This window comes from Pristiophorus japonicus, chromosome 10 (assembly GCF_044704955.1).
Source record: "Pristiophorus japonicus isolate sPriJap1 chromosome 10, sPriJap1.hap1, whole genome shotgun sequence".
Taxonomy (NCBI): domain Eukaryota; kingdom Metazoa; phylum Chordata; class Chondrichthyes; family Pristiophoridae; genus Pristiophorus; species Pristiophorus japonicus.
Genome location: NC_091986.1, coordinates 197819233 through 197845046, shown reverse-complemented (window position 1 = coordinate 197845046; position 25814 = coordinate 197819233). Strand labels below are relative to the sequence as shown.

Here is a 25814-nt window from a genome sequence, read left to right as displayed (position 1 = left end):
CCACAAGTGATCTAACCTGTTCAATCCATTCCTAATTTTAAGGATTTCTATCAGGTCACTTCTAAGTCTTCTCTGTTCTAAATAAAAAAAACCTAACCTGTTCAATCTTTCACGATAGCTGTAATCTCTCAGTTCAGGTACTTTTGAATTGGTCATTAAAGATTTGGCTGCCTTGCTTCCCTCTGGAATCTTCGTATTTGCCTCAAGGACATCTGCAAGATTGACTTCCATCTGTAGTCATGGTATTTCTTCCTTCTTTTGATGTCTGCTTTTTTTCCACATAGACCTAACCCCGTGTTCTATTCTCAGAAACTTAATTCTTACTGATGCACTTAAATATTTGCTTTTATCTGGCTCGACTTCTGAAAGTTTGAACTCGCTCTTAACACTTTCTCAACTGAGAAGTTTTACTTCACAAGCAGCCTCTGGGACCGAAATGCAGGGTCCCGGGAAGGACTATTACCGCGGGTTTTCGACGGCCATTCAGCAAAATCGACTGGCCACCCTGTTCCAGTCGATTGGCCCCTGCGACGCATATTGAGCGCGGGAGTTTCTTTAGGCGGTGTGCACTTCCGCCGCGAGCCGCCGACTTCCATCGTGTTATGGGGCTTGTGGCCGTACTGAGGTCATCAGGGTGCGCACTGCTGCTACGCGGCCACACCACCCAAATTCAAAACGGAGCTTTTTTTCCCCACAGTGCCTCCGGCAACTTTTTGGGTGGGTACACTTTGCCGCGCTACTCGACACCCCTGGAGGAGGAGAACGGAGGATTACCGCGATCGGGTATTTTTGGCTATAACTTTTGCTGTTGCTTTTTGTGCATTTGTTAAAGCTGCAGAGTATTGTTCATAAGCTTTGGTGAGTTTTGAAGACTTTTTAGTGGAGGCCTGTAGGCCTCATTCTCTGCTCCACAGAGGCCTGCTTGTGAGGGTCCAGCCTTCACACAGAATGGGCTCGGTGTTGGAAGGGGAATGCCTTGCCCACATTGCGAGACGCAGGGCGGCACGCAGGAGAAGGCGGTGCCATCATCAACGGGCACAGATGCAGTGGGCAAAGGAGGCAGCAGCCATGGCTGCCCAACAGAGAGTATGGCCTGCAGATGGCCGCAGACCTCCACGTAGAGAGGGTGGCCAGGAGGGAGATGGCGTGAGGAGGGTCAGGTACGCTGACCCCCCCCGCACTATATATTGGGCCAGGAGCCTTGCCAGCAGCAGCCTGCACAGGTTCCCGAACATGAGGAGGCACAGGGAGATGGCGATCAGCCAACTGCCATGGCAGGTGGCCAGCACAGAACTGGGAGAAGGAGGCCCTACCGTCAAAGGGTCTACCAACGTCGGTTCTCCTTCCTGGAGCTCAGTGATGAGCAATGTTTGCGAAGGCTCAGATTTGGAAAGGACGTACTGAGGGAGCTGTGCAGTATCCTGCGCCAAGATCTGCAGCCTCACACAAGGCTTAGGACAGCTCTGACCATTGAGACCAAGGTCACCATAGCTCTAATGCTACGGGGTCTTTCTAGCCTGCGACTGCAGACATCGCCAACATCTCACAATTCTCTGCCCACTGCTCCATCCGTCAGGTCACCGATGCTCTATATAGGAGAAGAGTGGACTATATCTCCTTCCCAATGACCAGGGAGAAGCAGCTGGAGCGGCAGGCCAGATTTGTCTGGATTGCAGGGTTCCCCAGAGTACAGGGTGGCATCGACTGTACACACATTGGCCTGTAGGCGCCACAACACCATCCCGAACTCTTTATCAATAGGAAGGGATTCCACTCCCTCAATGTGCAGCTGGTGAATGAACACCAGCGTAGGATCCTGGCAGTTGATGCCAGGTATCCAGGCAGCAGCCACGATTCCTTCATTCTGCTCCAGACCAGTGTGCCCGCCCTCCTCACCGGGCCAAATCAGGATTGTGGATGGCTGCTTGGCGACAAGGGATATCCCCTGTCCACTTGGCTGCTGACTCCAGTGCGGAACCCCAGGACAGTGGCCGACCATGCCTACAATGATGCTCATTCTGGAACCAGGTTCAACATTGAGCACTGCATTGGGATCCTCAAGCAGAGATTACATTGCCTGGACTGGTCTGGTGGCTCTCCTCAATGGGTCTTCATATTCGTGGTGGCCAGCTGCTGGAGATCGAGCCAGCAGTACCACCTGATGAGGAGAAGGCGCAGGAGGAGGAAGAGGAGGCGGAGGAAAAGGAGAAGGAGGAAGATCCCCGTCGCCACCCAGCTAGGAGGCGTCATCGCCATCGCCACCCTGCAAGGGAGGTGCAGACACGTCATTCCCACATGATCCTTCAGCTCCTATTTTCCATGGCTATCCCAATGAGTGCCTTCACACAGAATTGCCCACTCTCAAATGATACAACTGCCCGATATATGTGCAAAAAATAAAGATTTATGACATAATCCAAGTCAGTGCAAAAAGACAACACAAAAAAAAACAGTACAAGAAATTTACACAAAAACATAATTTCTCACTCTTGTGCATCTCCTTATAACACATCTTAAGCATGCCTATCTTGCTATGTGTCTCCCCTGTGGCTGCATCATGGGTCTGGGAAGGCTACTGTGTTTCTTGTGTGGAAGCTGCAGATGTCCTTCTCGGACGCCCTCGACTAGCTTTGGCCCTGGAATGGCCAGGTGCAGACTGGTCACCGCCCTCCTGGGAGGGTTCAGTCTGGCCTGGCTTGGGCAAGGCCATGCGTGGAGGCACTGGCAGGTCTGGGGCTAGGGATGATGTGATCCTGAGAGACCACATCATCAGGATCCTGCTCTGAAGTGCCTGAGTCACTCACTGGAGTCGGCACATTACCACTGGCACCAAGCTGAGGGAGGTCAGGTCGGTGCTGTGGTGCGACACCAGAAGGTCCCCCGTGGCCCGTGTTGGTCCCAGCCACGAACGCAACATTGAGTTGTTGGGTGGCATCGAGCTGAGACGGCATGAGAGCAGCCAGAGTCTCAAATCCATCAGAGATGGCAGCAGTTTGACTCTCCATGGCAGCAGTAACACGTTCTGTGGCCTGTTGCCCAGAGTGCATAAGAGCATTCTGAGCTTTCAGGGCCTTGGACATTCCTCTCCGATCCAGCACCGATGTGCTCGTTCCTTCGCGCCTGTGCTGAAATGGCAGCTGCCACACCACCTGCAGAATGCGGCATCACAGCTGGATCTGCACGGACAATCTGGGAGTCCACCATCGCCTGCACACTGGCAATGATGGGCTCCATGGTGTGTGCAGAGCTGTCGACCGTGTGGGTGGCGGTCTCCTCCATACACCTGACAACTTCTGACAGCCTCTCTGGCAGACTTGTCAGTGCCTCCAACATCTGCGAATGCATGGCCTTCACCCTTCTTTTGTAAAGGGCAACATCAGTGGCATCGTCTGAGTCCTCCTCGGCAGAACTCCAGTGCGAACGCGCACCCCCGGAGAGGTGGCACCTGAGGTTGCCTAGCCCCATCACCGTACTGCAGTCCGCTAGGCCCCAGTGCAACACCCAGTGCAGACTCCTGTACTACATCAACTATATAAAACTGTGTACTTCCAGTATCTGAGCTGGCGCGTGTGGGTGGAAACAGTGACGCGTTGGTGCCATCAGTGTCCTCCTCTTCCTCTTCCTCATCAGTCACATCCCCAAACAATGGAGTGCGCTCGACACTGTCACCAGGGCATGACCCCTCAACGTTGTCACTGCTCTGACTTGACATGTCTTGTGTGACTGAAGGGTTTCATCCAGGCCTCCAGCTGGTCTGCGAGGTCGCTCCTTACTCCCCACAGTGCTGGGTGTGCTGCCAGTGCTGCCACTCGGTGTCTCATCTGTGAGCATAAATGGGAGAAGGGCTGCCGTGAGGGGGAGTTGGGGAATTGACGCATGGAGCCTGCAATTAGCAGACTTCCAGAAGGAAAGGCACAGTAGGCGCTGGTCCATTCAAGGAGAGAGCGCATTAAAGGAGGGCCTTCACTTACCCACATCGGCGTCAGCAGTACTGTGGCCCACAGGGAAGGCACTATGTCCGCCACGAGTGCTTCAACCCTCTCCTCCAAGGGCGTGAGGACCTGGATGTTTGCCTCGCCACCACCAGTCCTCCTTTGCTCCATTCCATTATGGGCAAGTTTGGCCTGCAAAACAAAGAATGGTTGGTGAGTACCACTGTGATGACGCAGCAGAAAGTAGTGCACAAAAGTTTGTCCCTGACATGCAACTGTAAGTGTGGGATGAAAGGGAGCCTCCATTGCGGGAACACACACATATATATCTATAGGCCATCAACAATGAAGTGCTGCTTCAGTGACTAAACAGTGAGGATGGGAAATAAGAGAATGTTGAAGGAGAGGCTTGCAGATGCAAGGTCAGCAGTTGGTGCAACAGGTACTCACTTTCATAAGACGGATGATATAATTCAGACGTTTTCTGCACTGCGTCGCAGTCATGTTATGAATGGAGGTACCTGATATCACCTCCATGCTTTGATTAACACCTCACGAGTGGGTCTCTCCATGTCTGGATAAATCAGTCTCCTCCCCCCCTCGACAGCCTGCATGAGGGTCTCCAGCTCTGTGTCAGTAAATTGGTTTGACCTCCTTGGTCCACGAGCACCAGCCATCCTGCACCCCAACTCCTTCCCTCCTCAGGGCCCAGCTGCAAACCCTGGCCACCGTTGGTTCATTATCGACACATTAGCACAATGTTGAATTTCTCCGTGGTGATCCCGCTTCAGTCAAGACACCCACACCACTACAAACTGCCGTTTGCAACCGCTCCTTAGCGCAGGATGCCATTTTTTGGGGGGCTGAATTTGGATCGGGGGCCTGCTGCAAAAATTGCAGAGGGGATGGCTCGAAAACGTCGGGAGGTGCGCCAGGTTTGTGACGGCCCTGAATTTCGGCCCCTGTCTTTTGCCTTTGGAAATCTTTTCCAGATTTAATCAAGCAGCTCTGAATTCCTGTAAACTTCCTTCTCACTCAAAAGCTATATTGCTTTTATAAAACAATATTTTTTATACGTTTAATTTTACAACGTAATCTTCCTCCCCACAATTTTTCCTATCTATTCCAGTAGCGGACCAATGTGCATCATTCAATTTATTGCGTAGGTTCCTTTTAGGTGTCAATCCCTTTGACATATGTCAAGAATTCCTAATGAGCAACTTTTAATTACTTAATGAGAACCAGGCCTGCGTGTTAACAGTTATAATCTCGTAACGTTCCCTGGTCTTAAATAATGGTAGCACGACAGTATGAGATAACAATGGCTCTCTGTCAGATTATCTCAAATACTATTATCATGGCAGATTACATAACACTCCAGTCAACCCTGACAAGCCTGGTTGTTCCTAACTGTGGCTCTCAGACCACTGCCTGACATTCCCATTTTTAATCATTAATTCTTTCTGTTTTCCCTGAGTTTAGCAGAATTGTTGAAAACTGCTTTCTCCTACTCTCACGGTTTAATTTAAAACAGTATTCCGAAGTAATCGTTTTCCATACCTTTTATTTCCTTTTAGACCTCGATAAGGTCACCTCTGAAATGCTCCCTTTCCAGGCTGAAAAATACCAGTGTCTCATAATTCAGACCCTTGACACTAAGGGGCCAAAATTCGGTAACACCCCATTTTGGGGCAGTAACCGAGATGAGGCGGGACTTCCTGCGCCCGGCGCGGATGTATCGCCCCAACCACGAAATTGGGGTTACCGCCCCCTAGAGGAAGTGGAACACAATGTTAGGCGCTCCATCTCCTCTTGTAGTCAGGAGCGCACGAATTTTCTAGCGCTACGCAGAGCACTGTGTAGCGCTGGCGTGAGCATAGGGCCCTCCCCTTCCGTTAAAGGGGAGGGCACGCTGTAAGCACTGCAATGGGCCAAGTGCCCACCATTACTCAACCGGGGAGCAGGGTGCCATGCTGCACCATTGCGGCACGGACCCCACAAAATAATAAACGAAAGGCCGGACCGGTAAGTCGGCAAAAAATAATAATGGCGGCGTGCAACTCCCCTTTACTTTTTGCCCTGCAAGTGAAGTGCGGCCTGGCTCGTGACCCTCGAGGCTGGTGCTGACATCACCTGTGGCAACCTCATGGGACGCTATCCAATTTCCACTCCGGGGCAAAAACAGGTCGCTGTGCACAACGATGACATCAGTGCAGTGCAGTGTACAGTTTGATTATGACTTACTATGACTTGTATTTTACTACTTTGACTATATAGTTTAACATTCTATTTGCTTTTTTGATTGCTGCCCTGCAATGGTTGAATATGTTGAGCAGTAAGTCTATGAAGCCTCTTTCCACTTCATCCTTACCTATTTCAACATCATTCATGAAGTATGTGCATTGCTTATTTTTCTTTCTTATTTGCGACACTTTACATTTTTCTACATTAATTTCATCTGCTATTATTCTTCCAACTCAACATATTTTGTTTAGCTCATCCTGTAGCTTCTGGGAGGTCTCCTCTGAATGTGAGTTACTGATTTGTATTAAAAACAGTACTGATCTCAACACCGTGCTCTGTGGCACATCACTGAGTACTTCCCCCTGCCCGCCAAGGGTCTTTTAACCATTGTTCTCTACCTTTCAGCCAATTTCTTGTACATTACCCTGAATCCCTGCAGCTTTAAGCTTAACCAATAGCCTTTCGCATGCAATTTATTAAATGCTTGTAATGTATTTGTTTCATGGGTTCTTTGCTTAAGAATTCATAGCAACATATTGTTATTAAAAACTAGTTGGTTTATTAACAAAGGTTTAATAATCACACTACACATTACCAGTTCATCCATGAAACTCACAACTGCATATCTCATCATGGATGACCTAGACCCAACTGACTGGGGTTTTATTGAGTCTTGTGAACATCACGTAACTGGCTAAGCCACTCACAATGCAACAGCTCTATAACTATTTTGTTGTGATACTTTAATCAAGTGCCCCCTGATTAAAAGGGGGGGTCACACTCCAAAAATCTTTCAGGTGCCCTTTTTTTTTGAGGGCACTAAAACACAAATTATACAAGTGCCCCCTGGCTAAAAGGGGGTGGGGCGGGGGGGGCACTAAAAACTGGCAAATTAAACAAATTAACCTTTAGACATTAAAATCAAATTAAAATTTGGTTGCCGGGGGTGATGATGCAGTCCAGTCCTTCCGGTGCCCATCACTCGCGGAAGGCCGCGAGCGTACCGGTGGACACCGTGTGCTCCATCTCCAGGGACACCCTGGCTCGGATGTAACCGCGGAAGAGAGGCAGGCAGTCGGGCTGAATGACCCCCTCAACCACCCGCTCCCTGGACTGGCCGATGGCCCCCTTGACCATGCCCAGGAGCAGGCCCACGAGGAGGCCTTCCAACCTACCCGCTCCCCTCCGCACAGGGTGCCCAAAGATCAGGAGCGTGGGACTGAAGTGCAACCAGAATTTGAGGAGCAGCCCCTTCAAATATTGGAAGAGGGGCTTCAACATTCGACATAAACGTGGAACACGGACTCCTCCAGACCGCAGAAATTGCAGGCGGCCTGGGAGCACAACAGCTCTACAACTCTTTTGGTTGGAAACAAAATTAAACAGTTAAATCAAGTGCCCCCTGATCTGGGGGACACTCCAAACACTTTTCAAGTGTCTTTTTTTTGTGTCAACAGCTTTACAACTCTTTTGTTGCAAAACAAAAAACAATTAATCCAAGTGCCCCCTTATTAAAGGTAGGTGGGGGGGGGGGGGTGGGTGGGTGGGACACTCCAAACACTTTTCAGGTACCCTTTATTTATTTTGTTTTTTTGGTGTTTTTTTGTGGGGTTTTTTAGGGCACCGAGAGGCAAATTATACAAGTGCCCCCTGACTGGGGGGGGGCACTAAAACCGGCAATAAAAACAAATTAAACTTTAAAACATATAAAATCCAATTAAAATTTTGTTACCGGGGGTGATGATGCACTCCAGTCCCTCTGGTGCCCACCTCTCGCGGAAGGCCGTGAGTGTACCTGTGGACACCGTGTGCTCCATCTCCAGGGACACCCTGGCTCGGATGTAAGCGCGGAAGAGAGGCAGGCAGTCGGGCTGAACGACCCCCTCGACTGCCCGCTGCCTGGACCGGCTGATGGCCCCTTTGACCATGCCCAGGAGCAGGCCCATGAGGAGGCCTTCGGACCTACCCGTTCCCCTCCGCACAGGGTGCCCAAAGATCAGGAGTGTGGGACTGAAGTGCAACCAGAATTTGAGGAGCAGCCCCTTCAAATATTGGAAGAGGGGCTGCAACCTCGTGCATTCGACATAAACGTGGAACACGGACTCCTCCAGACCGCAGAAATTGCAGGCGGCCTGGGAGCGCAACAGCTCTACAAACCTGTGAGCATACTAACAGGTGCATACATTACAATGCTCAAAGAAGAACAGGGAGTTCTCCTGGTGTCCTGGTCAATATTCATTCCTGAACCTCAATCATTGGATATGCAGCATTTTGAGACATTCGAAGGATGTGAATCATGCTATATAAACTGACATTGGGGGCTCAATATATTGGGAATCATGGCTGCAAATAAGGGTCTTGCCACTTGGTGGTGCATTGGATAGAAGCTCCAACGCTTTGTAACAACAATGCTTTATTTTACATTTTAAAAATTGTCACATCATTGTTTTTTATCTTCTTAAACATCACATTTTGAAATTTTGTAGCATTTTCGCTCTTTTCACTGAACATTGAATAGCCCCCAGACTAAACAAAATAACTGCCATTTTGAATATTCTCCTGTCTCATTTGTCCCAACCTTACGCGCAAATTGGCTGCTGCATTTCCTATATTACAACAGTGACTGCACTCCAAAAGTACTTCATTGGCTGTAAAGCTCTTTGAGATGTCGTGGTCGTGAAAGGCGCTATATAAATGTAAGTCTTTCTTTCTTGGACTAAACAGCTGCTGCACATCCATTCCATAAATATATTTTTAAAAGATTGAAGTAGTCATTCGATCTAATGTACGTTTTTGTACAAATAATGGCAACAAAAAAAAATTCTGGCTCGGTATTTACTCTGAGCTACCCTCACTGCTGCCATAGGTGATTGTGTGTAAACAGGATTTCCATTGCGCTCATGGTGAAGTTAGGACAGTAGAGCAGGAGCAGCTCTGAGGTGATTCCTGGCCTCTGACGGAGCTAAGACTTAAGTGCAGGGTCCAGACTCTGTGATCTTTCGCTCATTAAATGGGGCCTTTTCAAAAATGAAAGATTTGCATTTATATAGCGCCTTTCACGACCTCAGGACATCCCAAAGCACATAACAGCCAATGAAGTACTTTTGGAATTGTAGTCAATGTTGTAATGTAGGAAATGCAGCAGCCAGTTTGCGCATAGCAAGCTCCCACAAACAACAATGTGATAATAACCAGATAATCTGTTTCAGTGATGTTGATTGAGGAATATATATTGGCCAGCACAGTGGGGATAACTCCCCTGCTCTTCTTCAAAATAGTGGGATTGTTTCATCCACCTGAGAGAGCAGACGTGGCCTTGGTTTAACATCTCATCTGAAAGACAACACTTCTGACAATGCAGCACTGTACTGGAGTGTCAGCTTAGATTTATTGTGCTCAAGTCACTGGAGTGGGACTTGAACCCACAACCTTCATGGCTCAGAGGCAAGGGTGCTACCCACTGAACCACGTCTGACATGAGCCTGCAGTGCAGAGCAGTTGGATGGACAGACTCCTGAGCCGCCACTACCTGCGCAGTTTGTTGCCCGGCAGCCAACGTAGGTAGTCTCGGGGGAACTTTCCGAAATATATATTTTTTCCCGTTCCACAGAAGGAGATACCTTTGAGTGCTATACACCATAGTATGAGAACTGAGGCAATCAGACACATCTCCACACTCAGTGATACTCTCCACTGGCACATTAATTTAATTTGATGGAATGGAAATTTAGGAAATGACAATTTGTACTTTGATAATGTGTTCCACTAAAATTTTCGTTTTATTTTTCTCCCAGTGGCTGCTTTACAATTAAAAAAAATTCTAATCTGAACTGCAATTACTTGCTGGTTGGCATGGAGAGGTTTACCTCCTGCAGCACAGGCCAAACATCAGTCATCAACTGAGAAGAATGATAGTTGCATCGAATATGAAACTAGCAGGGGCATGAGATTAGGAGAGGGATTAGCCGTAGCTATCAGGATAAAGCTGTCTTGCTATTAAGAGGCATTAAGGAAAACCTGAATAACTGCTGTGTAAAGAATATCGCATTCAACTCACAAATATATCTGGCATTTTGTTTCACAAGAATCTCTGTAATGCTTGAATCACAAAAGAAAAGCTCTAATACGTGATTAACAGACAATAGCCCCATTTTCAGCCCCGTTGAAAGTTCAGTCAATGCAACCATTTCTGAGATGTAATTCATCCTTCATTTCCAGAGCAATGCAGTTTTAATTGAATAAAAAAAAATGAAGATGCAAATCATTAAGCTGTCCTAATGCTCACGGGAATATTAGTGTTTGCATTAAGGTTTTCTAGAAATCTTTCCACATTGACCATAGAGAGTATATCAGTGGGCAGTAAGCCAAATGACACTAATGTGGAGATGTGGGATTGCAGCCACAGAGCAATGTTCCCGTCCCGCTTAATCCCCAGGCTTTCTATCGGGGCAGGTCAACACTTTCATCTTGCTCTCCATCCAAGTAAAGAGCGTTTTGGAGAACTAAGGAATCGAGCAAGGTGGGTGGATCGTGTTGAGGTGACTGGAAAAATGGAAAATAGCCTTTCTGATCCTAAAAGAATTCTATGTTCTGAAATGTTTGCAAAATGGCTGTGGGGGTGAGGTTGCAGAGGTAGGGGTGTTGGACTGCTTTCTTATTCTTTTTTGTTTTGTTGCTATAAATGTCAGAATATACACGCACTCAGTTGTAGTAATGCAGGATTAGGTCTTTATTAAAACTTCATACTTGCAAAACCAGTATGAAAACTCCTGAGACACATACTTCACAAAACCAGTGTATTCTAGCTGCTTTTGAGACACACCCTAACCATGATTCCAGTGTATGCTACTAAAATAGTGTTCACTTACATTTCCTATACTAGGTCAGGTGTTTGATCACTACATTCAATGCATACTATCAATAAATCATGGTACATCAAAGGTACATACAAATGCTAACAGAATGACATTGTAAACTAAACAACCAGCCACTCAACCTCCTAAAATTGGTCCAAGGTCATGGTCGACAGGGCTGTAGTAATACCCGCCCTCCTGTATGGCTCAGACACATGGACCATGTACAAGAGACACCTCAAGTTGCTGGAGAAATACCACCAACCATGTCTCCGCAAGATCTTACAAATCCCTTGCGAGGACAGGCGCACCAACATTAGCGTCCTTGACCAGGCCAACATCCCCAGCATTGTAGCACTGACCACACTTGATCAGCTCCGCTGGGTAGGCCACATCGTTCGCATGCCAGACACGAGGCTCCCAAAGCAAGCGCTCTACCAAGAACTCCTTCACGGCAAGGGAGCCAAAGGTGGGCAGAGGAAACATTACAAGGACACCCTCAAAGCCTCTCTGATAAAGTGCAACATCCCCACTGACACCTGGCCAAAGACCGCCCTAAGTGGAAAAAGTGCATCCGGGGGGGTGCTGAGCACCTCAAGTCTCATTGCCGAGTGCATGCAGAAATCAAGCGCAGGCAGCGGAAAGAGCGTGCGGCAAACCACCCATCCCTTCCCTCAAGGACTATCTGTCCCACCTGTGACCGGGACTGTGGTTCTCGTATTGGATTGTTCAGCCACCTAAGGACTCATTTTTAGAGTGGAAGCAAGTCTTCCTCGATTCCGAGGGACTGCCTATGATGATGATTGCCACAATTGACTCTTGCCATGCATTTTATTACCATAACACACAGGTGAATATGGCTGAATGACTCTTACACATCCTACCAATTGAACATTTAACCCAGCATGTGCTAATCTCACAGACTGCGCAGAGAGCGAGGTATTCGGGTAACACGGACTTTTGCTCCCACAGGGGGGACGGAAGAAGTGTTTAGCCATGGTGGTCCAGCCATTGTGGTGTGGGGCAGGCTTGATGAACCAGCTGGTCTTTTCCTACCTGTCATTTTTGTATATTCATGTGTGATGGAAATGGTTTAATCACCAATTGAGTGAAAGATGAGAGGGGAGAATATCAGCTGGTTATTCATGCTCAGTGGTGTATTGCATTTGCATTCAGCTAATTAACCAAATCCATATCTGTTTTTGAGCTATCATACATGCTCCTTGGATTTGGATTCTGCTTTTACCACCAAACACTTGATGCAGCATGAAGCTATACAGGTGAGAAGATCCCACCAGTGATTCCCGGTCTGTAATGAACTAGCTAATCTCAGCAGTTCAGGCAATATAATTGGCTCTTGTTTCCCTGCCCTAGTGAGAAGAAACAAATGATAAAGACAAAGGACCATAATGTCTCCACTTGTGAGGGGGAACAAAACTAGGTGCATAAAAATAAGATAGTCGCCAATAAGTCCAAGAGGGAATTCAGGAGAAATATTTTACTCAGAGAGTGGTGAGAATGTGGAACTCACTGCCACAGGGAGTGGTTGAGGCAAATAGCAGAGATGCATTAAAGGGGAAGCTAGATAAGCACATGAGGGAGAAAGGAATAGGGTTAGATGAGGCTCGTGCAGAGCATAAACACCAGCATAGACCAGTTGAGATGAATGGCCTGTTTCTGTGCTATAGATTCTATGTAATAATAAAATAGTAAGTGCAATATTTTAACTTTTTCCAAAGCTGTCAGGGGTGTAGGAATGCAGAATTACTAAATGTTTTATTGTAAATTCAGAATGTATATAAAACATAAATATAGTTGTTAGTTTGCTGAGAAATAGCCCAAAGTCAGTGGCACACACAGCTATGTATGAAAGGATTATGAGGATTGTCTGTAAAGTTTGAGATGTAAAGACAAATTATTCGAAACAGAAGCTTCGCTTAGTTCTTCCATTCGATTGTAGCAAATAAAGTCAATACTGTTTGTAAATAAATTAAAATACCGATCAAGTTCTACATAGTAGGCAAAATCTGGTCTTGCTCCTGATAAATTTTACTTGTTCCATTAAACAAAAGGTAGTTTCTATAGATGAGTGTGCATCCACAATGATCTAAAACTTAACCTTGTGTCTATAGTACCTGGGCAACCAATCCTCAATGTATTACATTTCAACTGTTTAAATCTCTCAATTCTGTTTCCCTTCCCATGTTTGACCAGACATCGACTAAAACTCGCTTTCACAGTCACACATTTTTTCTCGGTAACTGTCTCCGGCTCCGACATTCCATACGGATTCCAACTGAAATTCCTGTTTTTTGGATCCATCCTTGATCACAGCTATCTTTATGATATTCAGTACCACTCTTAATCTATTATAAACTTGCTATTGGAGAGTATGGCGAGTGCCACCACATCTCACATTGTAGAAGGCAGATAATTCTAGCCATGCAGACACTTTTCGTAACAAGATAGCCGATTAACTAGATTTATTTATAAATTGAACTACTTATAGAAGCAAACAGTGTAGATATTGAGCAGCACAATCGAGTAATAGGAGACTGGAGACAGATTCCAAGGTGTTTATCAAAACAACCCAATCAGATCAGTCCCTTTGAACTCTTCTTGCAGAAGTTGAAATAAAAGACTTTTCTGCAAGAAATGTGTAAAAGGACGGATGAATAGCTTGGGACTCTTTTCTCTTGAAAAGAGAAGGCTGAGAGAGGGGTGATCTAATAGAGGTCTTTAAAATTATGAAAGGTTTTGATAGATTTATTGATGATATAGATTTGGTTGGGCCGAATGGCCTGTTTCTGTGTTGTGTGTTCTATGAAATCTTGTTCCTCAGCAAAAACGTAAAACAGTCTTTGTATGAATTACGTAATTGCAAGCTTACACAGCTTTCTTCATCCCTGTGCTCTACGGTGTGCGACAAACCAGTCCCACCCATCCCTTCCCTCAACAACTATCTGTCGCACCTGTGACAGAGACTGTGGCACTCATATTGGACTGTACATCCACCTAAGAACTCATGTTAAGAGTGGAAGCAAGTCTTTCTTGATTCCGAGGGATTGCCTATGATGATGATGCTTTACGGCAAGTCAGACCAAACTGCTAAAACAAAAAATGTGCTTTCTTTTATTAGTTACAATTCCATTGAAGAAAGATCATGAATATACAGGTATGTCATTCTGGCGAGGGAAATTTGACATTTCCACTCACAATAGATGCCAGAAATATTCCTAAAACATTTCGAACTTGATTGATTTTACTGATCAAATGCGAGTAGCCTTCTTTGTACAACCCATCCTGATGGGAATACAGGAAGCGTTCTTGTGGAATGTCACCCCTCAACAATTTTGCAATTACGAAAGCAAGAGGTGTTGTGGCATTAAACTAGCCATCTTGCGTTGGATTTTCCTCTGGTGCAGTGTCAGCACAAGAATTTCTGGATCGGCAGTGACGGGCTCTCTCTGCAGAATGGTCACACCCCACTGCAGATCTAATTGACACTGTATTACCAATTATCAATTAAGCATTACGGCAGGCTTCTGGTGGCATCACTGCTCTGCAGAGGGAGCTCGCCACTGCCAACCCAGTACATCTTCTGTTGCTGCAGTGGGGCAGCGGCTACAGCTTCCAAAGAGGGAGACACCTCAGGTAAAGGGACCAGAAGCCCGGTGACGATCTGAAACATGGACAATGGATCTGTATGAACCAACATCACTGCTCCAGGTGTTGAGAGGCCAAAAGAGAGGGAACCTTGGCCCAGACCAGGTCTTCTCCCTCCAGTCCCTAGCGGTTCTGGTGAGTTTCGGGCCACCGCGCCACCTCATCTTCTGTTCTTGCTGTAGGTTGACAGTACTGTCGCTTGTTGTCGTAGAAATGTGACAGTACAGTCGAGGGAAGGGGAGCCAAGATACTGGCTGAACGGACAGAGGGGAAATTTACAATGTCCGATCAAGGGGTGAAGATTCATCAGTAGTCCTCTACGACCCAGTTCCTCTGGTGTACTGTTTGACTTTGGATGGCACGGCAGACCCTGGTCTCTGAACAAAATTGATTGGGGGGGCGGGGCGTAGGGGAAATTGTGTGGCACCCCATTTTGGGGACAGTAACAGCCACAAAGTAGGAGTTCCTGCAGCAGGTGCGGACGTCCGCCCTGCTTGCGATATTGAGAGGAGGTGGAGTGCAAAATGACGCGCTCCAGGTTCTCTGTGGGGCGTGAGCAGGACGGAAGCACATGGAGAGGGGCGCATGCTAGGTGGTAGGACGCATAGTGCTGCCGCGTAGACGGGGCCTTACCCTTCATTAAAGGGGAGGACCAAGCTGCCGACTCTGCGGGTCCCTACCTGGACCACCGGGGAGCGGGGTGCGTGCAATCAGCCCGACACTCAAGCTGGACAATTTTTTTTTCCCGTGCATACCACCTCCCCTTTAACTAGCGCCTTGCAAGTAGTCTGCAGCCCGGTATGCACCCCCTGAAGCTGTCGCTACTATCGTTTGGTGCTGCTTTAGGGGGCGCTCCCGAATTTTTGCTCCAGGGTGAAAACGAGTCGCTACGCACAGTGATGATGTTGTCATCGCCAGCGCAGTGGAACAGGGCCGCTAAACTCCCACGTAATTTAGCAGGCGTCATTAGCAGTTTCACGCCTGGGCGAAACGTTGTTGGCTAACGGGAGGCACAAATGATCTCAATTTCTCTCTTGATGTCTTTAGTGAAGCTTCAACCTCCTTTTGGGTATGGTGTTTCAAACTGCTACTTTAAGCCAGACAGAGACAAGAAAAACCAGGGGAGAAAAATTCCATTTTGGTTACACTTTCATTCCTCATGATGGCAACAGATCAGGTCACTTTTGTTTGTAAATAAATTTAAAATGTTGAATAACTTCTCCTGATGGCTTACTGGATAAATGCAATAGCTGTTAAGATACTAAGCCACGTGGATGGAAGATAACACGTTCAATTCTCAATCTATGCTCCCTGGGGAAAAGTTAACCGGGATCCTCACTTCCAATTTCTATGCAGTGACCTCTGCTGTACTGTGTGCTTGTGCAGATACTGGGCTAGAACATGTTAGAGCTGGTCCTTGAAACCTCCAGGGAACGATTAGCCTGTATAATCACTCTATAGCCTTGCACATAAAGAATGGTCAGATGGTTGAGGTGTTATTTAGTGAGGGCTGAGGTTCATGGAATTATATCCTAACGAGAAGCAGCATCTATGGGTGAGAAGCAATGTTTCCTGTAAACTGTGCTTTATTATGTGCGGCCTGTTTATTTCAGTGCGCGGTCCCTTTAAATTTCTGCGCATGCGCGAGTATTTCAAATGGAAAAGCTGGTGAGCAGCCTGCGCGGGATCTTGCAGATTATCATGCGTCCATGCATGCCGCAGCTTAGAGAAAACGTTGGTGAGGCGGTGCTAAGTACTGTGTACAGTTTTGGTCTCCTTACCTAATGAAGAATTTACTGGCCTTAGAAGATTCACTAGACTGATTTCTGGGATAGGAGGAATTGTCCTATGAGGAGAGATTGAACAGACTAGGCCTATATTCCCTTGAGTTCACAAGAATGAGAGGTGATCTCATTGAAACGTATAACTTATGTTCTTATGTTCTTAATTTGCCGCAATAAACATTGAACTAATCATCTATTATCCATTTTATCTCCTCCGCAACAGGATCCCAGTCCGTATAATTCTGAAATCTCTGGAGCCAACAGTTGGCAGTGATTGTTTTTTTCTAGTTTTTGGGGGGCTTGGTGGAGTGTCCAAAGGCAGTTTAATCTGGGCTTAATATCCCTAATGATATTATATCTCCTACAGGTTGTGTGAGGTGCTCAATCTGGACCCCAGGCATGTCCTGATTGCAGAAGTTGTCTTCACGAACATCGGCGGAGCAGCCACAGCAGTTGGGGATCCACCAAACGTCATCATCGTCTCCAATCAGGCACTGCAGAATAAAGTAATGCAATTCTTTTCAACTTTATTAACTTCGATGATGAACAATTTGTCATAATATGACCGCCAAGATATGCTGTGTTTCAAAGGTGTATATTTTAATTATTTAGTCACTTTTAAGCTGGAACTCATGTAACGAATATAAGGAACTAATCCCTGTGGATTCCTAAAGCTAGGTAAGGACATAGAGTGTAAATTAATCTTTCACTCATTTATTGTATCAGTGTTCAGTCTATGTTAGTAGTTTTAACTTGAAAGTATTGCAGACTTTTAAATGATCACACAAATGGACAATGTTGGCATAATTTATATAGTGATATGATCACTGATTTAACGACATAAAATAAAGAACAAGGGATAACTGCCACCTTACTCTTATCTATAATTTTTCAAAATGGTGGACCTACCAATATTATGGTGTAATGTTTCACCCAAGGGAGCCTTTTGCCCCGTAGATTAACCAACTATCCCCTTTCAGGTTCTTGCTGTGTATTTTCAGTATTTACTAACTTCCTTTCATATTTCAGTTTTCTTTCCACTGGCCTTTTCACAGTCTATCACTGTTAAGAGAATATGGGGTAGAAATTGCCCCTTTCTGAAAGGCATGTTAGCACCTCCAGGGGGCACTAACAGGGCGATAAGGACTTTTTACCCAGGGGCAGACGACGGAAGCGAACCGGCAGTAATTGCCCCCAGGATGCCGGCTTTGTGCCAGGCCCCATAGTTTTCACCGCAGGCGGCGGTGCACACAGCGATGACATCATTGGCGTGCACGTCGACAGCTTATCGCCCTGCACGCAGACCCCTTTACGCCCCGTGAGGGAAACTGCCCCGCAGGAGCGAGGTTGGTGCGGGGCGATACCACCGACAGCTTTGCGTGTCGCAAAGCTGTGATGTCTGGGACACCCCATCTGCTCTTAAAGGGGAGGGACTTGCACCGCAGCCGCCATCCTTTTTCTTTGTCGGCTGACATTGCAGTCGACACGACAATGGCGACCACCAACAAGGAGCCCGGCACCCCCTCTTGAGTGCTGGGCCGCTGGCCCGGCTGAAACCCTTGCTGGTGGCCCATTGGATGCCACGGAAGTGGCTGCAGAGTTCGCAGCCGCCCTCCCCTTTAAGAGAAGGGGAAGGATGTTGTGACCCGCCAGCACGAAGCAGCACCTCTGTGTCGTGCTGACGTCATCAGCACCGCGCTAACGCAGAGCGCCTCCGATACCGCCCGGATGTTCTTTCATGCACCAAGACCCCAATTCCGGGGTCACTTAGGTTCCGCTTTCGCTGGGCGATAAATTTTTATTTAATTCGAATTGTGCGCCCCAAGCGGGATGCGGGGCAATTTCGCTCCCTATATGTATTGATTTTTGGTCAGTTGTGGTTTAGTGGTAGCACCCAGTTTTTGCGGGGGAGGAGATAATTTTACGTATGATTACTATAGTATGAATTTAAAGGAGCTTTGTTTTTCCAACTGGATAGGTTTCAGGCATATTAACTTTCTCAAACAGCCAAGAATGGTCCACTTTAAGAGCTTTCTCCATGACATATGTAGGTTAGGTCTACATGGCCATAGACAAATCTTTTGCATTGAGAACTTTAAAAAATTTTAATTTTCATATTTAGTTTTCTTAAAGATTCATTTTGCCCAACTTTTCTTCCCTGCCCTACTTCCCTAGATCTTACCAAACACTCCATTTGTTCAGCAATTCCTCACATACTGTGTTTTCACAATCTATATTTATAATATTAAAAGCATTTCATTGGGCACAACAGTGGGTTGAATTTGGATATCAGGAGGTATGTTGTGCAGCTCTGTACATGGGGTCGGTATGTGATTGATGCTGCACTTGCAGTACAATTGTCATCATCATCATCATCATCATAGGCGGTCCCTTGGAATCGAGGAAGACTTGCTTCCACTCCTGAAGTGAGTTCTTTGGTCGCTGAACAGCCCAATACGAGAGCCACAGACTCTGTCACAGGTGGGACAGATAGTCGTTGAGGGAAGGGGTGGGTGGGACTGCTTTGCCGCACGTTCTTTCCGCTGCCTGCGCTTGATTTCTGCCTGCTCTCGGCGTTGAGACTCGAAGTGCTCAGCGCCCTCCCGGATACACTTTCTCCACTTAGGGCGGTCTTTGGCCAGGGACTCCCAGGGCAGGCCGCATAGTTTGCATGCCAGACACGAGACTCCCAAAGCAAGTGCTCTATGCGGAGCTCCTTCACGGCAAACGAGCCAAAGGTGGGCAGCGGAAACGATACAAGGACACCCTCAAAGCCTCCCTGATAAAGTGCGACATCTATTTACAATATATATTAATGATTTAGACGAAGGAATTGAATGTAATATCTCCAAGTTTGCAGATGACACTGAGCTGGGTGGCAGTGCGAATGGGCAAATGCATAGCAGATGCAGAATAATGTGGATAAATGTGAGGTTATCCACTTTGGTAGCAAAAACAGGAAGGCAGATTATTATCTGAATGGTGACAGATTAGGAAAAGGGGAGGTGCAACGAGACCTGGGTGTCATGGTACATCAGTCATTGAAAGTTGGCATGCAGGTACAGCAGGCAGTAAAGAAGGCAAATGGCATGCTGACCTTCATAGCGAGAGGATTTAAGTATAGGAGCAGGGAGATGTTACTGCAGTTGTACAGGGCCTTGGTGAGACCACATCTTGAGTATTGTGTGCAGTTTTGGTCTCCTAATCTGAGGAAGGACGTGCTTGCTATTGAGGGAGTGCAGCGAAGGTTCACCAAACTAATTCCCCGGATGGCAGGACTGACATATGAAGAAAGACTGGATCGGCTAGGCTTATACTCATTAGAATTTAGAAGAATGAGAGGGGATCTCATAGAAACATATAAAATTATGACGGGACTGGACAGGTTAGATGCAGGAAGAATGTTCCTGATGTTGGGGAAGTCCAGAACCAGAGGTCACAGTCTAAGGATAAGGGGTAAGCCATCTAGGACCGAGATGAGGAGAAACATTTTCACCCAGAGAGTGGTGAACCTGTGGAATTCTTTACCACAGAAAATTGTTGAGTACAGTTCGTTGGATATATTCAAGAGGGAGTTAGATGTGGCCCTTACGGCTAAGGGGATCAGGGGGTATGGAGAGAAGGTGGGAGTGGGGTACTGAAGTTGCATGATCAGCCGTGATCATATTGAATGGCAGTGCAGGCTCGAAGGGCCGAATGGCCTGCTCCTGCACCTATTTTCTATGTTTCTATGTTTCTACCCTTGCCGAACAAGCTTATTACTAATAATTTAGAAAATATCTTCAATTTGAAAAATAATTCAAAACCTTTGGGGTTGAAATCATGCCGAGTGATATTGGCAATGAATCAATTCATAGGAACACATTTATGTGTTGATTAATAATGTGATAATAAAAATGGATTTTTGTCTGTGTTGAATTTTTCACTTGAATGCTCTATTTCTAGAAAGAACATGTGAAGGACTAAAAAGCCTACAGTCACAAGGGGCATTTCTCAAAGAAATAGCCATGCAATTAGAGGCTAGACAGCGTTCCTATGGTAGGCTTCACTAGGTCCAAAGTATTATGTAAAACACATTGAGGTGAATTCCCTTCTGTGATCCTGCCTGAAAGTAGGGGGAATAACGGCTGAGTTGAGGGTAAATTTGAGTGATGGCATCTACCGCTGCCTCTACCGGGATTTCTCTCCCTCAGGAAATGGGGCTAAAGGTCCTGAGTTCCTGCAATGGCGGGATAAAAGAAAGACTTGCATTTATATAGTGCCTTTCAAACCACTGGACATCCCAAGGTGCTTTACAGCCAATGAATACTTTTGGAGTGTAGTCACTGTTGTAATGTAGGGAACACTTCAGCCAATTTGTGCACAAACAAGCTCCGACAAACAGCAATGGGATAATGACCAAATAATCAATTTTTTTTATTGTGTTGATTGAGGGATAAATATTGGACAGGACACTGGTGATGACTCCCCTGCTCTTCTCCAAAATAGTGCCATGAGATCTTTTACGTCCACTTGAGAGAGCAGACACGACATCGGTTTAACGTCTCATCCAAAAGACGGCACCTCCAACATTGCAGCACTCCGTTGCAGTGTCAGCCTAGATTTATGTGCTTAAGTCCCTGGAACCCACAACCTTCCGACTCAGAGGCAAGTGTACTACCCACTGAGCCACAGCTGACACCTTAGTATAGGTAGCACTTGTTTCCCTTCATCATCATCATCATCATAGGCAGTCCCTTGAAGCGAGGATGACTTGTTTCCACACCAAAAAGGGATGAGTTCACAGGTGCTTCAATGAAGGACCTAATATTCCAGATCCAGAACTACATCGTGAAGGGTGGAAGATACCTGTGCGTGGATTTTTTTTAACGTGTGGTTGCCGTTGCACACCAGCCACCACATGAGCTTGACAGAGTTAGGTCTTGGTCCAATGGCAAGGATTACCCAAGACTAACTGGAGACCAGCTCTGCTGCATGGACCTAGTGCGCACACATATCGCAGTGTGGGCTGGCCCGTGCTGCCCCTGGGCCCTCACCTCTTCTGGGCCCCAGATTCACGCCTCTCTTGGGCCCCGGTCACTTCCCTCTACGGACTCTTGCCGCTCCTTCGCCTCTCTAGCTGTGCCTGCCCGCACTGCAATCAGCGACCTGGCTTCATAGCCATCGCCCTCCTGCAGCAGCACGGGCTGCTCCCTGCAGTGGTATGCCGCCGCACACTGCTCCCTCCAATGGCCCCGGCCTGCTGATGGTCTTGCAGGCTGGGACCGTGCCGATTTCCGGGCCAGGCCACCTCACGCTGCTCCCTCCAACGGCCCCGGCCATTAGCAGAGTGATCAATAACCAGGGGGGCAGAAATTTAAAGTAATTGGTAGAAAGATTAGAAAGGAGTTGAGGAGAATCTTTTTCACCCAGAGTGTGGTGGGGATCTAGAATTCACTGCCTGAAAGGGTGCTGGAGGCAGACAACGTCATTGCATTTAAAACCTACTTGGATATGCACTTGAAGTGCCGTAACCTACAGGGCTACAGACCAAGAACAGGAAAGTGGGATTTGACTGAATTCTTTTTCAGCCAGCACAGACACGATGGGCCAAATGGCCTCCTTCTGTGCTGTAACTTTCTATGATTCTGTGAGTCTAAGATGCTTCTTGTTTGAATGGACATAGCTATTGCATTCAATTGCAGACCTCCTTGCCATTTTTCAATGTTTGTTTTCTACTTAATATTGATGAGAGGATTACTGTCCTTTAGTATTGGAGTCTTTTGTTCACACATATATGCAGACTGCACTAGTTGAGGACTGCAGGTTTTTGGCTCCAGAGGTTTGATTGACTGCTGCACCTGAGGCCTTTGAGAAGGATACAGAGTCACTGATTGTCAGTTGACCTTCTTTAACAGACAACTCGGTGCCAGGAATTTCCATTATTGGGATTATATTGGCTTCTTGTATAGTGTCAGCCAGTTGTGGGTCCACTAAGGAGACTTGAGCACAAAAATCTAGGCTGACATTCCAGTGCAGTGCTAGGGGAGTGCTGCACTGTCGGAGGTGCCGATTTTCAGGTGAGACGTTAAACCAAGATCCCTGACTGCTCTCTCTCAGGTGGACTTAAAAGATCCCATGACACTATTTCGAAGAAGAGCAGGGCAGTTATCCCTGGTGTCCTGGCCAATATTTATCCCTCAATCAACTTAACAAAGACAGATTATCTGGTCATTATCACATTGCTGTTTGTGGGAGCTTGCTGTGTGCAGATTGGTGTCTGCGTTTCCTACATTACAACAGTGACTACACTTTTAAAAAGTAGTCAACTGGCTGCAAGGCGCTTTGGGACGTCCGGTGGTCGTTAAAGGCGCTATATAAATGCGTGTTCTTTAATTTTCTCATGCTTAGTTCAAGTTAGTTTCATCATCCCAATCAGGAACAAAATTCTATTTAAGGTTATTTTGGCCAGCAGAGAGGCTAAGTCGGTGTGACATGCTTAACAGCATAAGAAGGAAAGGACTTACATTTGTATAATGCTTTTCATATCCTCAGGATTTCCCAAAGCATTTCAAAACCAATGAATTGCTTTTAAATAATATCAGCTCAGGATTTCAGACCAGTTAACAATTGATAATTACTCTTATTGTTGCTAAGTAGGCAAATATCACACAGCAATGAGATAAATGAGCAGTTAATCTATTTTGCTGGTGATAGTTGAGGGATAAACTTTGGGGAGGACACCAAAAAAGCTCACTTTGCTCTTCTTCAAATAGTGCCGTGGGATCTTTTCCATTTATCTGAAAAGGGTCTTGATTTAACATCTCATCTGACAGTATAGCACTTACTCAGCACTGTATTGAAGTGTCAGCTTAGATTATGTATGTGGGTCCTTGAGAGGGACTGCAACCTTCTGACTGAGTGAGTGATGAAAGTCCTATCACTGAGTCAAGCACTGTTTAAGGTTATTTTGGCCAGCAAAGAGGCTAGGTCGGTGTGACATGCTTAGACACACTTTTATAGAAGTGTGTCTCTATTTTTGTCTATATTTAAAGAGAAAACATGGGGAATCTTTACTACTTAATGTATAGAAAAAGGTAAAATGTATGGAACATGGGAACAGGAGTAGGCTATTCAGCCACTCGAGTCTGCTCCGCCATTCAATGAGATCATGGCTGATCTGCAACCTAATACATAGAAAACATAGAAAACATAGAAAATAGGTGCAGCAGTAGGCCCTTCGGCCCTTCGAGCCTGTACCACCATTCAATAAGATCATGGCTGATCATTCACCTCAGTACCCCGTTCCTGCTTTCTCTCAATACCCCTTGATCCCTTTAGCTGTAAGGGCCATATCTAACTCCTTCTTGAATATATCCAATGAACTGGCATCAACAACTCTCTGCGGTAGGGAATTTCACAGGCTAACAACTCTCTGAGTGAAGAAGTTTCTCCTCATCTCAGTCCTAAATGGCTTACCCCTTATCCTTAGACTATGTCCCCTGATTCTGGACTTTCCCAACATCGGGAACATTCTTCCTGCATCTAACCTGTCCAGTCCTGTCAGAATTTTATATGTTTCTATGAGATCCCCTCTCATCCTTCTAAACTCCAGTGAATACAGGCCCAGCCGATCCAGTCTCTCCTCATATGTCAGTCCTGCCATCCCGGGAATCAGCCTGGTGAACCTTCGCTGCACTCCCTCAATAGCAAGATCGTCCTTCCTCAGATTAGGAGACCAAAACTGCACACAATATTCCAGGTGAGGCCTCACTAAGGCCCTGTACAACTGCAGTAAGACCTCCCTGCTCCTATACTCAAATCCCCTAGCTATGAAGGCCAACATACCATTTGCCTTCCTCACCACCTGTTGTACCTGCATGCCAGTTTTCAATGACTGATGTACCATGACACCCAGGTCTTGTTGCACCTCCCCTTTTCCTAATCTGCCGCCATTCAGATAATATTCTGCCCTCGTGTTTTTGCCCCCAAAGTGGATAACCTCACATTTATCCACATTATACTGCATCTGCGACTCATTTGCCCACTCACCTAACCTGCCCAAGTCACCCTGCAGCCTTTTAGCATCCCCCTCACAACTCACACCACACCCCAGCTTAGTGTCATCTGCAAACTTGGAGATATTACACTCAATTCCTTCATCTAAATCATTAATGTATATTGTAAATAGCTGGGGTCCCAGCATTGAGCCCTGCGGTACCCCACTAGTCACTGCCTGCCATTCTGAAAAGGACCCGTTTATCCTGACTCTCTGCTTCCTGTCCACTATCCACGTCAGTACATTACCCCCCAATACCATGTGCTTTAATTTTGCACACCAATCTCTTGTGTGGGACCTTTTCAAAAGCCTTTTGAAAGTCCAAATACACCACATCCACATCTCCCTTGTCCACTCTATTAATTATATCCTCAAAAAATTCTAGAAGATTTGTCAAGCAGGATTTCCCTTTCATAAATCCATGCTGACTTGGACCGATCCCATCACTGCTTTCCAAATGCGCTGCTATTTTATCTTTAATAATTGATTCCAACATTTTCCCCACTACTGATGTCAGGCTAACCGGTCTATAATTACCCACCTTCTCTCTCCCTCGCTTCTTAAAAAATGGTGTTACAATAGCTACCCTCCAATCCATAGGAACCGATCCAGAGTCGATAGACTGTTGGAAAATGATCACCAATGCATTCCCTATTTCTAGGGCTACTTCCTTAAGTACCCTGGGATGCAGACTATCAGGTCCCGGGGATTTATCGGCCTTCAATCCCATCAATTTCCCTAATACAATTTCCTGTCTAATAAGGATTTCCTTCAGTTTCTCCTTCTCACTAGACTCTTGGTCCCTTAGTATTTCCGGAAGGTTATTTGTGTCTTCCTTTGTGAAGACAGAACCAAAGTATTTGTTTAACTGGTCCGCCATTTCTTTGTTCCCCATTATAATTTCACCTGAATCTGACTGCAAGAGACCTACGTTTGTCTTCACTAATCTTTTTTTCTTCACATATCTATAGAAGCTTTTGCAGTCAGTTTTTATGTTCCTGGCAAGCTTCCTCTCATACTCTATTTCCCCCCTCCTAATTAAACCCTTTGTCCTCCTCTGCTGTATTATAAAATTCTCCCAGTCTTCAGGTTTGCTGCTTTTTCTGGCCAATTTATATGCCTTTTCCTTGGATTTAACACTATCCTTAATTTCCCTTGTTAGCCACGGTTGAGCCATATAACCACCATATACCCACCTTTGGCCCAAATCCCTTAATTACCTTTGGTTAACAAAAGGTATCAATCTCGGATTTAAAATTAACAATTGATCTAGCATCAATTGCCGATTGCGGAAGAG

The 25814-nt window shown here is 46.2% G+C and overlaps 1 protein-coding gene across 1 annotated transcript in view; it reads left to right on the top strand.

The window, feature by feature from the left end:
* oca2 (oculocutaneous albinism II) overlaps nt 1–25814 on the top strand; it is a 692205-nt gene that overhangs the window by 302312 nt on the left and 364079 nt on the right. The window contains exon 13 of the mRNA XM_070891615.1: nt 16847–16985. Coding sequence (XP_070747716.1) covers nt 16847–16985 — 139 coding nt within the window. The remainder of the gene's footprint in view (nt 1–16846; nt 16986–25814) is intronic.